Source organism: Sus scrofa, chromosome 3, assembly GCF_000003025.6.
Source record: "Sus scrofa isolate TJ Tabasco breed Duroc chromosome 3, Sscrofa11.1, whole genome shotgun sequence".
In the NCBI taxonomy this organism is placed as follows: Eukaryota; Metazoa; Chordata; class Mammalia; order Artiodactyla; family Suidae; genus Sus; species Sus scrofa.
In genome coordinates, this window is record NC_010445.4 from 71043636 (window position 1) to 71056336 (window position 12701).

The 12701-nt window shown below is 46.0% G+C and overlaps 1 protein-coding gene across 1 annotated transcript in view; it reads right to left on the reverse strand.

The window, feature by feature from the left end:
* The window catches only part of DYSF (dysferlin), a 217516-nt gene that overhangs the window by 23493 nt on the left and 181322 nt on the right, over positions 1-12701 (reverse strand). The window contains 4 exon segments of the mRNA XM_013996042.2: positions 193-363; positions 4815-4906; positions 6801-6956; positions 7282-7410. Coding sequence (XP_013851496.2) covers positions 193-363; positions 4815-4906; positions 6801-6956; positions 7282-7410 — 548 coding nt within the window.

Sequence of the window (12701 nt, forward strand, 5' to 3'; positions counted from 1 at the left end):
CAGGTTCAAATCCTCCTGCCACCACTGACAGGCCTGGGCCTCAGTTTCCTTACCTAGGAAGTGGACACAAGCCCTGGACTGACTGAGTAAGAGAGAGTCTGTGATGTGCTGGGCCCAGGCTGGCCCACAGTCGACCCTCGGCCCTCAGGGGCTGGGTCCCTGTTGAAGAAGCAGCCAGCACCCTGCACCTACACGCAATAGGTCTGGGGGAGGCCGCAGCGAGCCCCAAACTTGGACAGCAGCCTGTTCTCCAGGTCGATGACCGTCTCCCCGATCTTTTCATCCTTGGAGAGGAGGTCGTAGTCATAGAGGGTGATCTTCAGGTCCTTCTCCAGAGGCAGAGTGCAGGTCAGCTCGAACATCCTGCGGGAGTGGGAGCAGGCGGTTGTCAGAACAATGCAGGCTTTAGGGGGTCACCAGACACAGCGGGAACTCAAGGAAGAACAAGGCTGGAGCAGCGGCTTGAGAGCCATCCCTGGCCTCCTCCTCTCCACCTTTCCCAGGAGCCGCCGCTGTCCACCCTCCTCAGGCTTCCTATAGCTCATATAGCACACCACCCACGGCACTGGGTGCCAGGCTTGTCTCTGAGTGTGTGTGTATTTTACTCTGAGCTGGGCATACAGCAGGTACCCGCTTGATGGACCACAAAATGCTGGAATAGGATATTAAAAAGGAAGTTTCCCAAAATCACAGCCATAAAGAACAGATTTGTGATTACCATGCGGAGGGATAGATTGGGAGCTCGGGATTAGCACAGGCAAACTAGTTATATTTGGGATGAATAAACAACAAGGTCCTGAGAGTTCCCGTTGTGGCTCAGTGGTAACAAACACAACTAGTATCCACGAGGATGCTGGTTCGATCTCTGGCCTCACTCAGTGGGTTAAAGAGCCAGCATTGTCATGCGTTGTGGTGTAGATCACAGACTCGGCTTGGATCTGGCGTTGCAGTGGTTGTGATGTTGGCCAGCAGTAGTAGCTCCGATTCAACTCCTAGCCTGGGAACCTCCATATGCCATGGGAGCAGCTCTTAAAAAACAAAAGCATAAACATAAGATCCTACCACGCAGCACAGAGAAATCTAGTCAATATCCTGTCATAAACCACAATGGAAAAGAATATGAAAACGTACATATACAGAAATTAATACAGCATTGTAAATCAACTATATTTCAACACAATTTTTTAAAAATGAAAATTTTTAAAAATATGAAGTTTCCACCAAGACACATAGAGACAAAAGATGTGGAGCTCCTGCTAGCAGAGCTCTGGGATTTCTCAAGGGCCTGGGCTGGGATCCACTCTCAGGACTCTCGGGGGCGGGACCCGCACTTCAGGAGTGGGCGGAGAGAGGATGGGTGAGACATCTTTGGAGAGATGAGGATCTGCCGTGCCTGAGACCCCCACTTTCCACGGAGGTCAAGAATGAAAGTGTTGTCCCTTCCCCTCTGAAACAAGTTCCCTGCAGGAGGGAGACACAAGCCTGGCACCTGAGTCGTGGTCAGGGAAGCTGGTGGCAGACAGGAGGGGTGGGGGTGGGTTCTGGAGGAGCTGTGCTCCTCTCCTGGCTGGACCCAGAACCACAGTGCTTCCTGCAGAGCGGGGTGGGGGGGCTGCTCTGAAGTCCGCCCCCCACCCCCGGCAGCTGGGGCTCCAACAGCGAGAGACGGTGGGGAGGCCTGTCTGAGAACGGGTAGGGGGATGGGGGCGGGAATCAGCTAAAAGGACACAGCACCTGTCACATCCCAGGAGCCATGTTAGGAGGTCTTGGGGGTGGGGGTGGGGTCTCTGGAAAGCACCCACAAGAAAGCAAACATCTGAGAGTGTCCAGATGAGGTGAAGCCAGCACTTGAGCTGGGTCTCTCCTGTCACATGGGCTCCTCAGTCCTGGCCCTGTGTGGTTCAGGAACCGCAGGGTCTGGTCAGAGGGGGCGGGGGCGGGAGACACTGGGAAAAGTCCCTCCTCCACTCCGCACACACTCCCAAGGTGTACATGCTGTGCCCAAAGTGGGCCCAGCTGGGAGAGGGAACCGCTACCCTGCCGCCACCCATGTACTCCTGATGACACACAAACGCCCCTTCTGGTCACCAGCGCGAAACAGTGGGCTCACAGCAAAGTGCGCTGTCTGCACGCGAGCAGGCAAGTTGCCACTTGGGGAATGATAATGGTCACCCCACAGAATAAATGTTGGCAGGATCCAGGCAGATGAAAAGAACATTGTGTTTGATCATGTCCCAAGCCTTGTACCCCTCGACACATGAGTTATAGGAACAAAGAGTTTCTGCTGTGGACTGAGGGAGGCTTGACACCCAAGGCAGACCAGGAGCCATGATTTGCAGGACAGGGAGAGGGAGAGGTGATTTTCCACACTCGCTCCCCCACCTCACCCTGGGCTCTGCGGGCTCACATCAGCCTGGGCCCCGTGCCCGCCACTGGGACTCATCAAACAGGGTCCTTCTCTTCCACCCACCATCTTCCCTGCAGCCCTTCCCTCCAGTTAGTTCCCGCGTGGTGGTGGCTCCTCACTGGCCGGGACTGTTTCCCCTTCAAAACTGGCCTGTCCCAGGCTGGCTGGGTCTCTTTGCAGGGCTGAGGGACCACAACTGACTCGATAGACACCGACACAGGAGTCCAGGGTGTTGCCTGACAATATGGGTACCTCCCTTCTCAGTTCTAGAGAAAAAGTGGCAAACCTCCATCGAGATTCTCCTTTCTGGAGCTCCTGTTGCGGTGCAGCGGAAACAAACCTGACTAGTATCCATGAGGATGTGGGTTTGATCCCTGGCCTCACTTAGTGGGTTGGGGATCCAGTGTTGCTGTGAGCTGTGGTGTAGGTTGCAGACGAGGCTCGGATCCCACGTTGCTGTGGCTATCTGCAGCTCGAATATCTATTCGAGCATCTGCAGCTCGAATCAGAGCTGCAGATGCTTTGGCTGGCATCTGCAGCTCTGATTCGAACCCTAGCCTGGGAACTTCCATGTCATAGGTAGAGCCCTAAAAACAAAAAAAAAAAACAAAAAAAAACAAAAAAAAGATTCTCTTTTCTCTGCCCTAAGTAAGCTCTCACCCAAACAGCAAGCAAGTGAGGATGCCTGGAGCTATTCCTGTGCAATGGGCACTGATTCTTCCTTCCCCTGTTCTTAGACTTCAGCAAGCACTTTACTGTCCTAAGTCCATCTCCTTCCTCTATTTGCCAGAGATGAACGTGCAGCAATAAAAGAGAATAATTATTATTATTATTATTTTTTGTCTTTTTGTCTTTTGTTGTTGTTGTTGTTGTTGTTGTTGCTATTTCTTGGGCCGCTCCTGCGGCATATGGAGGTTCCCAGGCTAGGGGTTGAATCGGAGCTGTAGCTACTGGCCTACGCCAGAGCCACAGCAACGCGGGATCCGAGCCGCGTCTGCAACCTACACCACAGCTCACGGCAACGCCGGATCGTTAACCCACTGAGCAAGGGCAGGGACCAAACCCGCAACCTCATGGTTCCTAGTCGGATTCGTTAACCACTGCGCCACGACGGGAACTCTGAGAATAATTGTTAAATGCAATAGGAATCCTGGATTAGACCCTGCAACAGTAAAAGGACATTAATAGAAAAATTGGCAAAGTCATAATAAAATCTAGGGCTTAGTTATTAGTAATGCACCAAGAGCAATTTCTTAACTTTGATACATGTACCTTGTTAGGTAAGAGGTTAACGTGGGGGTATACGGAAATGGTACTTTTTTTTTGTCTTTTTGTCTTTTTGTCCTTTTAGGGCCGCACCGTGGCACATGGAGATTCCCAGGCTAGGGGTCTAATCGGAGCTGTAGCCACCGGCCTACACCACAGCCACAGCAACACGGGATCTGAGCAGCGTCTGTGACCTACACCACAGCTCTCGGCAACACCAGATCCTTTACCCACTGAGTGAGGCCAAGGGTCAAACCCGCAACCTCATGGTTCTTAGTCAGATTCGCTAACCACTGAGCCATGACGGGAACTCCGATACTACCTTTTTAATTTTGCTGTAAACCTAAAATGATTCCAAAGTAGAGAGAATAGGATGGACTGGGAGTTTGGGGTTAGTAGATACAAACTATCGCATTTAGAATAGATAAGCAGGAGTTCCCATTGTGGCTCAGCAGGAAAGAACCTGACTTAGTACTCATGAGGATGCAGGTTTGATTCCTGCCCTTGCTCAGTGGGTTAAGGATCCGGCGTTGCCGTGAGCTGAGGTGTAGGTTGCAGACATGGCTCAGATCCCACGTTGCTGTGGCTGTGGTATAGGCCAGCAGCTGTAGCTCCAATTTGGCCCCTAGCCTGGGAACTTGCATGTGTATAGCACCGGGAACTATATCCAATTTCTTGGGATAGACCATGATGGAAGAAAATATAAGAAAGGGATCATATATATATATATACACATCATCTATACACATACATATATACATATACATCTATGACTGGGTCATTTGCTATACAGCAGAAATGGGCACAACCTTGTAAATCAACTGTATTTTTAAAAAGTCTAAAAAAATAAAATTATTCCAAAGTAAAAGTTGATCTAAAGAAAAGAGAATAATTAGCAAATGCATGCTCTGAGTTTCCACTCAGATTTCTGATCTTCGAGGTAATTGTTTAACTAGGAGCTCCTGCCAGGACTCAAGTCTTTGGTCAAAGGCAGAGCTAGCTGGAGTTAGGCACCCATAGACAGGCAAGATTTAGGAATACAGCTTTGCCTAGGGAGACGGGCGCCCACCTTTCTCCTACTGGGCAGCAGGTTATCCGGACCAGCACCTCCAACCTCAAGACTCAAGCCGCCCAAACTTACTTTCCAAACACAGGCTCCAGGGTGCAGGGGATGTAGTTGTCTTGGTCGCTCACCGATTTCTTCCCTATGGAGATCTTGATGTAAGGATCACACTGGAGGGAGAGGCAGAAACACTCATTGAAATCACGTTCCAACCACATCTCTGGGTCTTCTTCATTGCTCTGCCTCCCCACCAGCAAGAAGCTGCCATCCTGCCAGGCCAGCAGGCCTCATCCTGCACACGACCCACGACGTGGGCTTCTGGCAGTAGCAACGGGGTGCCTAAGTCCTCCTCCCTCCCAATCCACTGCCACACTGGTGTGGTGGGCTAGGCCCATATCCTCAGAAATACACCAGTTTGTATTATACATGGGATGAGCCAGGCTGGGCTCCTCTCAGTGACTCCAGAGGGAAAGGGAGAGAGACGGCCAGGCTTTTTCAGCCCCACTCAGCCTCCTATAAGCAGCAGCTTCCCCTCAACTAGCTTTAGGGGCAGCCAGGGCCAAAGAGCCCATGGCACCAGGAAGGCTCAAAGTCTATAAAGTGACCATGAACCACAACCACTTTTTGGAGGCTATCAGTGGCGCCTGGGCTGTGATGGCTCCATTCTGCCCTGTGACCTCCCAGCAGGACAAAGGCAGCTTTCTCACCTTGAAGAGCAGGGCTCCAGGGACAGGACGCCAGGCCCCTACCCACAACCTGGGACACAGGCGAGGCCTGCACCCTTCTAAGGGGCCAAGAGAGGACCCAAGCCCCGTACCTCTGAACCCCAACTGTCCCCTGCCCCCCGCCGCACCTCTTCCCTCTTTCTCTCCCCAACTTTACTCTGTCCCTCCCCCAGCTCCTCCCCCAGCTCCCGACTCCTGCCCTCCTTCCGTCCCCTCCTTCCCTCAAGGTCAAGACTAGAGCAAGTGAGGTACTTGCCTCAGGCACAATGAAGGGAAGGACAAAAATGCTTAGTAACCAAGATAAACAATATGTCAATGCGATATTTTCAAAATTAAAACCGATACCAGGAGTCCATGACGAACAAAATAACAAAGTTTTAAAGCGAGATCAGCGTGACTGATTTTTCCTTGTGCCTGAGGCTCCATCACGGCCAGGTCAGCAAGGTCACCGGCCCGTCCTCTCCTCCTCCTTCTTTCCTTCCTTTCCACGGCTGAAAGCCTCACAAAGTCCCATCCCAGCTACACCTTCAATATCCCTTCTCCTTATGACTCATTCGTGTGCTGAACCTACACTAAACAGTCTGTTCCCAAACCTTTGCCAAGGTTTTCTTTTGGCCTTTTGTTTTTTGTGGGGTTTTTTTTGCCAAGGCTTTTTTTTTTTTTCTTTTTAGGGCTGCACTGGCGGCAAATGGAGGTTCTCAGGCGAAGGGTCGAATCAGAGCTACAGCTGCCGGCCTACGCCACAGCCACAGAACGCTGGATCCTCCACCCACTGAGCAAGGCCAGTGATTGAACCCACATCCTTATGGATGTTAGTCAGGTTCATTTCCGCTGAGCCCCAATGGGAACTCCCTTGCCAAGGTTTTTGACTCCTTCTAAAATACTGTTTTCTTCTCGCTCCCAGCCTATCAAAACTCCGTTGACCCTTGGGAGTTCCCTAGCGGCCTAGCAGTTGAGGACTTGGCATTGTCACTGCTGTGGCTCAGGTCACTGCTGTGGCGCTGGTTCAGTTCCTAGCCTGGGAACTTCTACATGCCTCGGGCACTGCAAAAAAAAGAAAAGAAAAAGAAAAAAGCTCCATCAATCCTTAAGAATTGAATTTCTTCTAGGAAGTCTTTCCATTATTCCAAGGTCTTGTGCTGACTGGCCTTTTCTGACCTCCTAGAGCACTGGCCCTTGATAGAACTCCAGTGCAGTCATACCTCTGTTTATACATGTTTGCCTGGTACCCCCTCTTACTCTGAACTCCCCAGGGCACAGATTACATCCAACTTCTGCAGCGTATTTGTACCCCAGCCTGCTCTTTATTATGGAGGAGGGAGAGCTCTAGGGATGTTACCTTCCCATTGGGGTCCTTGGGCTGCAGGCCAAATGCTCGGATGATGTAGATGCGGACCAGGCACTCCTGGGGCTCCTGGGAGGCCAGCTGGTGGAACTGTCTTGGAGGCATGGGAATGGCAGGGTCTTCTGGGAGGGGATAAATTTTGAAGAGGCCCTGAAAAGAAAAGAGGGGTCAACTTTCATTTTCAACATCATTGTCACCAACACAATCGCCACTATGTCCGTTATGCTCGTCTCTGCCAGAGTCATCACCACTGTGATTACCAAGTTCAATGCCATCTCATCAGCCCCATCAGATCCTGTATCAGCATCATCACTGTCACTGTCACCACCTCCATCACCCACATGGTTGCCAGTGTCAGCACTAGGGTCATGACTGATACGACAACAATGCCTCTGCCCCCACCCCCATCACTTATTGCTACTGCTCCATGGTCTTGGGCCCCCCCTGGGTAGGGGACATGTCCTCAAGGACTTACCTTAAATTCCCCAATGACAGATGGGTCTTCCATCTCCTCCTGAGTCTTGCCCCGGTAGAGCTTGAAGGTGTTACAAAAGTCAGACAGGCCCTCAAAAGCCTTCACATTCTCCAGCGGGGTATCATAGACCTGCCACATGGGGGGACAAGAGAAGGGGTAAGGGAAAGAGATAAAAAAGAGGGAGAGAAAAAAAAAAAAAAGAGGACCATGACAGTGTTTGAGTGAAAGAAGGGACAGAGAAGAAAATGAAGGCAAAGGCGAAAAGCAAAGTAGAGGAATAAAGGCCCAAAGGAGGGCAGGTGGGAGAGGAGGGGGTGATAGAGGTAGAAAAGGAAAGAACAAAGGCAGAGATAAAAAGAATGCAGACGGTAGAGATAAAATAGATTTTAAAAAAGAAGGGAGACAAACAGGAGAAGGGAATAAGAGAGGAAGACATTTGTTCAGTGCCATCGGAAAATAGAGTTTTTTGATGAATCCAGTATTCCAGCCAGGAGGATCATCACATACAGGGGTGGTGTGTTTTTTTAAGATAATAAGATCACAGTCAAACAAGTAAATGAAAAATTAACAGACTTCTTATTTGAAGACTAAGACAGAACTCTTGGAGGTCCCATCGTGGTTCAGGGGGTTAAGGAATCTGACTAGGAACCATGAGGTTGTGGGTTCGATCCCTGGCCTCGCTCAGTGGGTTAAGGATCCAGAGTGTCGTGAGCTGTGTTGTAGGCTGCAGACGTGGCTCGGATCCCACATTGCTGTGGCTGCGGCATAGGCTGGCAGCTACAGCTCTGATTAGACTCCTAGCCTGGGAATCTCTATATGCCGCAGGTGCGGCCCTACAAAAGACAAAAAAAAAAAAAAAAGACAGAACTCTAGAAAATTCACAAGTCAGCATTTCAAGCAAAATGCTTACCATCCAAACAGTAGACCTGGCTAAGTATAACTCCTGAGTGTCACTTTAAATGGTGAACTCAAGAGAGTTCCCTGGTGGCCTGGTGGTTAAGGACCTGGCATTGTCACTGCTGTGACGTGGGTTCAGTCCCTGGCCTGGGAACTTCTGCATGCGGTGGGCACAGCCAAAAAAATAAATAAATAATAGTAATAATAAAATGTAAACTCAATGTAGTTATCTCTTTCCTCTCAAATAGCCAATTAATTTTTCCCGTCAGAGCAGTGCTTAGATTTAAATGAAGCAGAGTTTTCCATTATAGAAGACAAAAAATACCTAATTAATATTGAAATCAACCTACCTTAATATACATGCTAAATTGGTTATATCTGAAACTAACCTGCAAGATACAGCTGGCCCTCCACATCTGCAAGTTCCTGGTCCATGGATTCAACACCAAATCCACAGGCAGGCAACCCCTGGATACCTAGGGCCGACTGTCCTTCAGGTAAGTTCCTTTCTCCTCTTGCTAAACCGTATTTCTCATTTAGGCCAAGGTCTAATTCTATCTCTTCCAAGAAACTATTAATTATGCAAGTGATATAGGTTTACTTTTAAAAATTAGAAAATGTAAGTAGATATAAAGCACATATTCTTCTTGCCTTAAATGCTGACTCCCCAAAATAACAACTAATTATTTGGTTAACATTTGGTATATTTTGAATAGTTTCTTGCTATATTTATATAGTTGAATCATTTCAATCAAAAGACCAATTCTTGGAGTTGTCAATACTACCATTTTCTCTTTTCTATTTATTTCTGCTTCTAGTATTTTCTTCTTCTTACTTATTTTAAGGGTTTTTTTTTTTCCTTTTAACTTCTTCAGTGGAAGTTTTATTTACTTTGCTTGCTCTTTTCTGATAAGAAAACACTGATTGTTAGGAAACCGACTCTACTTACACTGCCTTAGCATTGCCCACCTTGTTTTGATGTATAGTGTTTTGGGTTTTGGTTTTTGGCATACCACATTATAATTTTATTTTTTGATCTAAGAGCTAGATGTGTAGTTTTCGTTCTTTTGTTTTAATTAACATGAGTTTTTAGGGCTATAAACTTCCTCTGAATACTGTTTTAACTGTAACCTGTAAGTTCTAACATGTAGTATTTTATCCTTGCTTCCCAGATATTCTGCAACTGCTTTTCTATTTCTCTTTCACCAAGAATTAAGAGATAGTCGTTGGCTTTTTAATTTTCCAGAAAGAAGCTTTTTGGATTTTTGATCTTGTCATTAATTTCTAATGTTATGGCATCAGAAAACATTGTCAGTGGTATTGGCACTTTTTGAATTTTCTTAAGATTTCTTCATGGCCTGTCACACGGTCCACTTTTGTGAATGTGCCACGGGGGTGTCTCTATTTTCAAGCTACCAGGTTCAATCAGGTTAGTAATTACTCCAGTCTTATCTATCGTCTCATACGTTTGTCCCTTGATCTGACCTGAACTGAGAAGAGTGATTTAAAATTTCCCCCACCTACCAATCTATTTCTATGTCTTCTAACTCCTGTAGCTTCTGTTTTGCAAATACTGATGTGCTACTTAGCACATAGATATTCTCACGGCCATCACATCTTGGAATGGCACCATTTAGCATCCTCAAGTGTCAGTCTCTGTCTTACTTAATTTGAGGGACTTGAGGATGCTCTCATGTAATATTAAGATTAAAACTTCTGTTTCTTTTCATTTGCATTTGCCTGGCACACATTTTCCCACTCTTTTGGCTTCAACCACTACGTCTCTGTTTAAGAGTAGATTTTGAGGCGTTCCCGTCGTGGCGCAGTGGTTAACGAACCCAACTAGGAACCATGTGGTTGCGGGTTCGATCCCTGGCCTTGTTCAGTGGGTTGCTCAGGGGGTTAAGGATCCAGCGTTGCCGTGAGCTGTGGTGCAGGTTGCAGATGCGGCTCAGATCCGGCGTTGCTGTGGCTCTGGCATAGGCCGGGGGCTACAGCTCCGATTCGACCCCTAGCCTGGGAGCCTCCATATGCTGTGGGAGCGGCCCTAGAAAAGGCAAAAAGAAAAAAGAGTAGATTTTGCTTTAAGATCTGATTAAAATTTGTACTTAATAAGTGATTGACATGACATGTATTGATATGACAAATATGTTTGGTCTGGTTTTACATTTGTATTCCATTTACATAGAACTATAGTGTATTTATATTCTATTTCTTAGTTTCATGGTTTTTAAATTTTTTTTTTAAATCTTTGACTGCATGGTCTCCTCTGTCTGTGTGTGTGTGTTTAGTTTTTCTGAGAGCTAGGATGACCTGAGTTTATGTTCTAATATTATGATATCTTCAGAGACAGAATTTATGGATTCCCCCCATAGCGATGATAAAATAATCAAGTTTTATCCTCCTCCCTCTCTCTCAACTTGTTTTAGACAATATTGTCTATCTTAATATTTACATTGGTGCTGTTTGCTTACAACTTGCTTACGTGTCTATTATTTGATTTGCCCATTTTAAATAACATCTGTCAATTCTACTTATTCTACAATATGGCTATCAGGCTCCTTACTCCGTATTTCATCCTCTTATCTGCCTTTGCTTAATTTTTGTTAGTTTTATTATTTCTGCATTTTCAGTATACATGTTTATGTTCTGTCCAGTTACCCTAACCTCCTATTTGCTTCCATCTTAGGCCTAAGGTAAAATATGACCACAACCAGTCTTCTTCTTGTGGTTTTCTCAGTCCTATCTGAGTTGAGAGAGCTCCTAGATGAGCTCCTATTCATCCCTAGGGGTGTCTCAAGACAGGCCCCTGGGAGCCATACTACCTGAGTCCTGAAGGCATATACTCGTGTGTCTGTAGCCTTTACGCTTGAAGGGCAGCTTGGCTGAAGGTCAAGTCCTTGGGTCACCCTTTCTTTCCTTGATGATCTTACACATGGTGCTTTATTGTCTTGGGCTATTAAATGTTGCAGAGAAAGTGAAGCCACTTCGAGTTCTTTCCTCTTCTAAATTATTGAATTTGTTGTGAGAGGAGAAGGTAGGACTGCCCAAAGAATTCTTTCTCTCTAAAGTCCAATACCTACACTAGGGTACATCCCAGGGTTGACTGATCTGGGTCTGTTTTCCCTGGCACACAGCAGACCTTCTAATATGCATGTTCAAGTGTCCTTTCATTCCTGTAAAGTTCTCTTAAACTGTGAACTGTTTATTTGTTTTATTTCACTGTTTTGGTTGTTTTCTTTGGAGACTCCAATTACATAAGTGTTGGATCTCCTTTCCCTGACTACTACATCTGTCATTTTCCCTTTATTCTTTTGTAGCTCTTTCTTTATTTCCATTTTATCCTGTCCTCTATGCCCTTTTCTGTGTTTTCCAAGTGGCCTTTCTGCTTTATGCTCCTTCCAATGTCATGTTTTCTGCTCCTACTTTCCTGAATCCTACTGGGTCACATTTCACCCCTTCTCATCTCATCATTCCTTGGGTTCTTTTACTTCTGCTTGCACTCTGACTGCACCATGTCTAAAAAGTCAACAGCAAAATCTTTCATCTCATCTGCTCTTTGGCAAAAAATTTCTGGTGGTCATCTATCCTCTCCTTTTGGGCAAGTTTTGCTTTATATTTTCTGAGGTTTTCTCATTGTATTTTTAAATGAATGCTGTGCTATATCTTTTATTATTACTTGTCACTAACTGTGTTGAATTTTCCTAGACCAGCTATTTCCTTTGTTCCCATGACTGAAGCAGATGGTTCCCTACAAATAAATATAGCTCATGTGAGTGATTCTTGTGTGGCTCCACCTCCTGTATTTCTCTGAATCAAACCAGGTCTAAAAGGCTTTTGTCACCAGCCTGAACCTGTCTCCAAAGTCCCCATGTCCACCGAGGTGAACTAGGGATATAACTTTTACATTTAACAGTGAAACCTCAATCTCACGACTTAGATTTTTTTAACTCTTTATTACGAAATTTTTCAAGCATACACAAAAGTTAAGAAAAAAGATAGTAAGTCCCCATGAATCCATAACTTGTCTTAAATAGTTATCAATATGCTTTTATTAGGAGGTGTGGTGTTTTCTGAGCTCTGCTACCACTGTGACCTTTCATCATTTTCATGCATCTTCTCTTCATTTACTGCTGAATGGCTTCTACCCAATCTCAGTTGCCTTTGGACAGCCCTTACATGTATTTTGGAGTCTGCGGGTTTTATTTGTTTCCAACTTTTACTGAAAATGAAGTTTGTGGGTTTGAATGATTTCCAAGAGCAAAAGGGAAAAATGCTGACTTATGCAGCCATGTTCATACTGGAAGTCCCAATAAAATACTTTTTAAATTTCCAAGTGGTTGGTCTTTTTGTTTAAACTTTTGTTATTAATTTCTCATTTTATTGCATTTAAATCTGTCTTGTATGATTTCTGCTTTTGGTAACTTATTACTAAACTAATACGTGATCAAATTTTGTAAATGTTCTCTGAGCATTAGGAAAAGCGTATTCTCTATTTTTTAATTACTTTTATTCTCTATTTT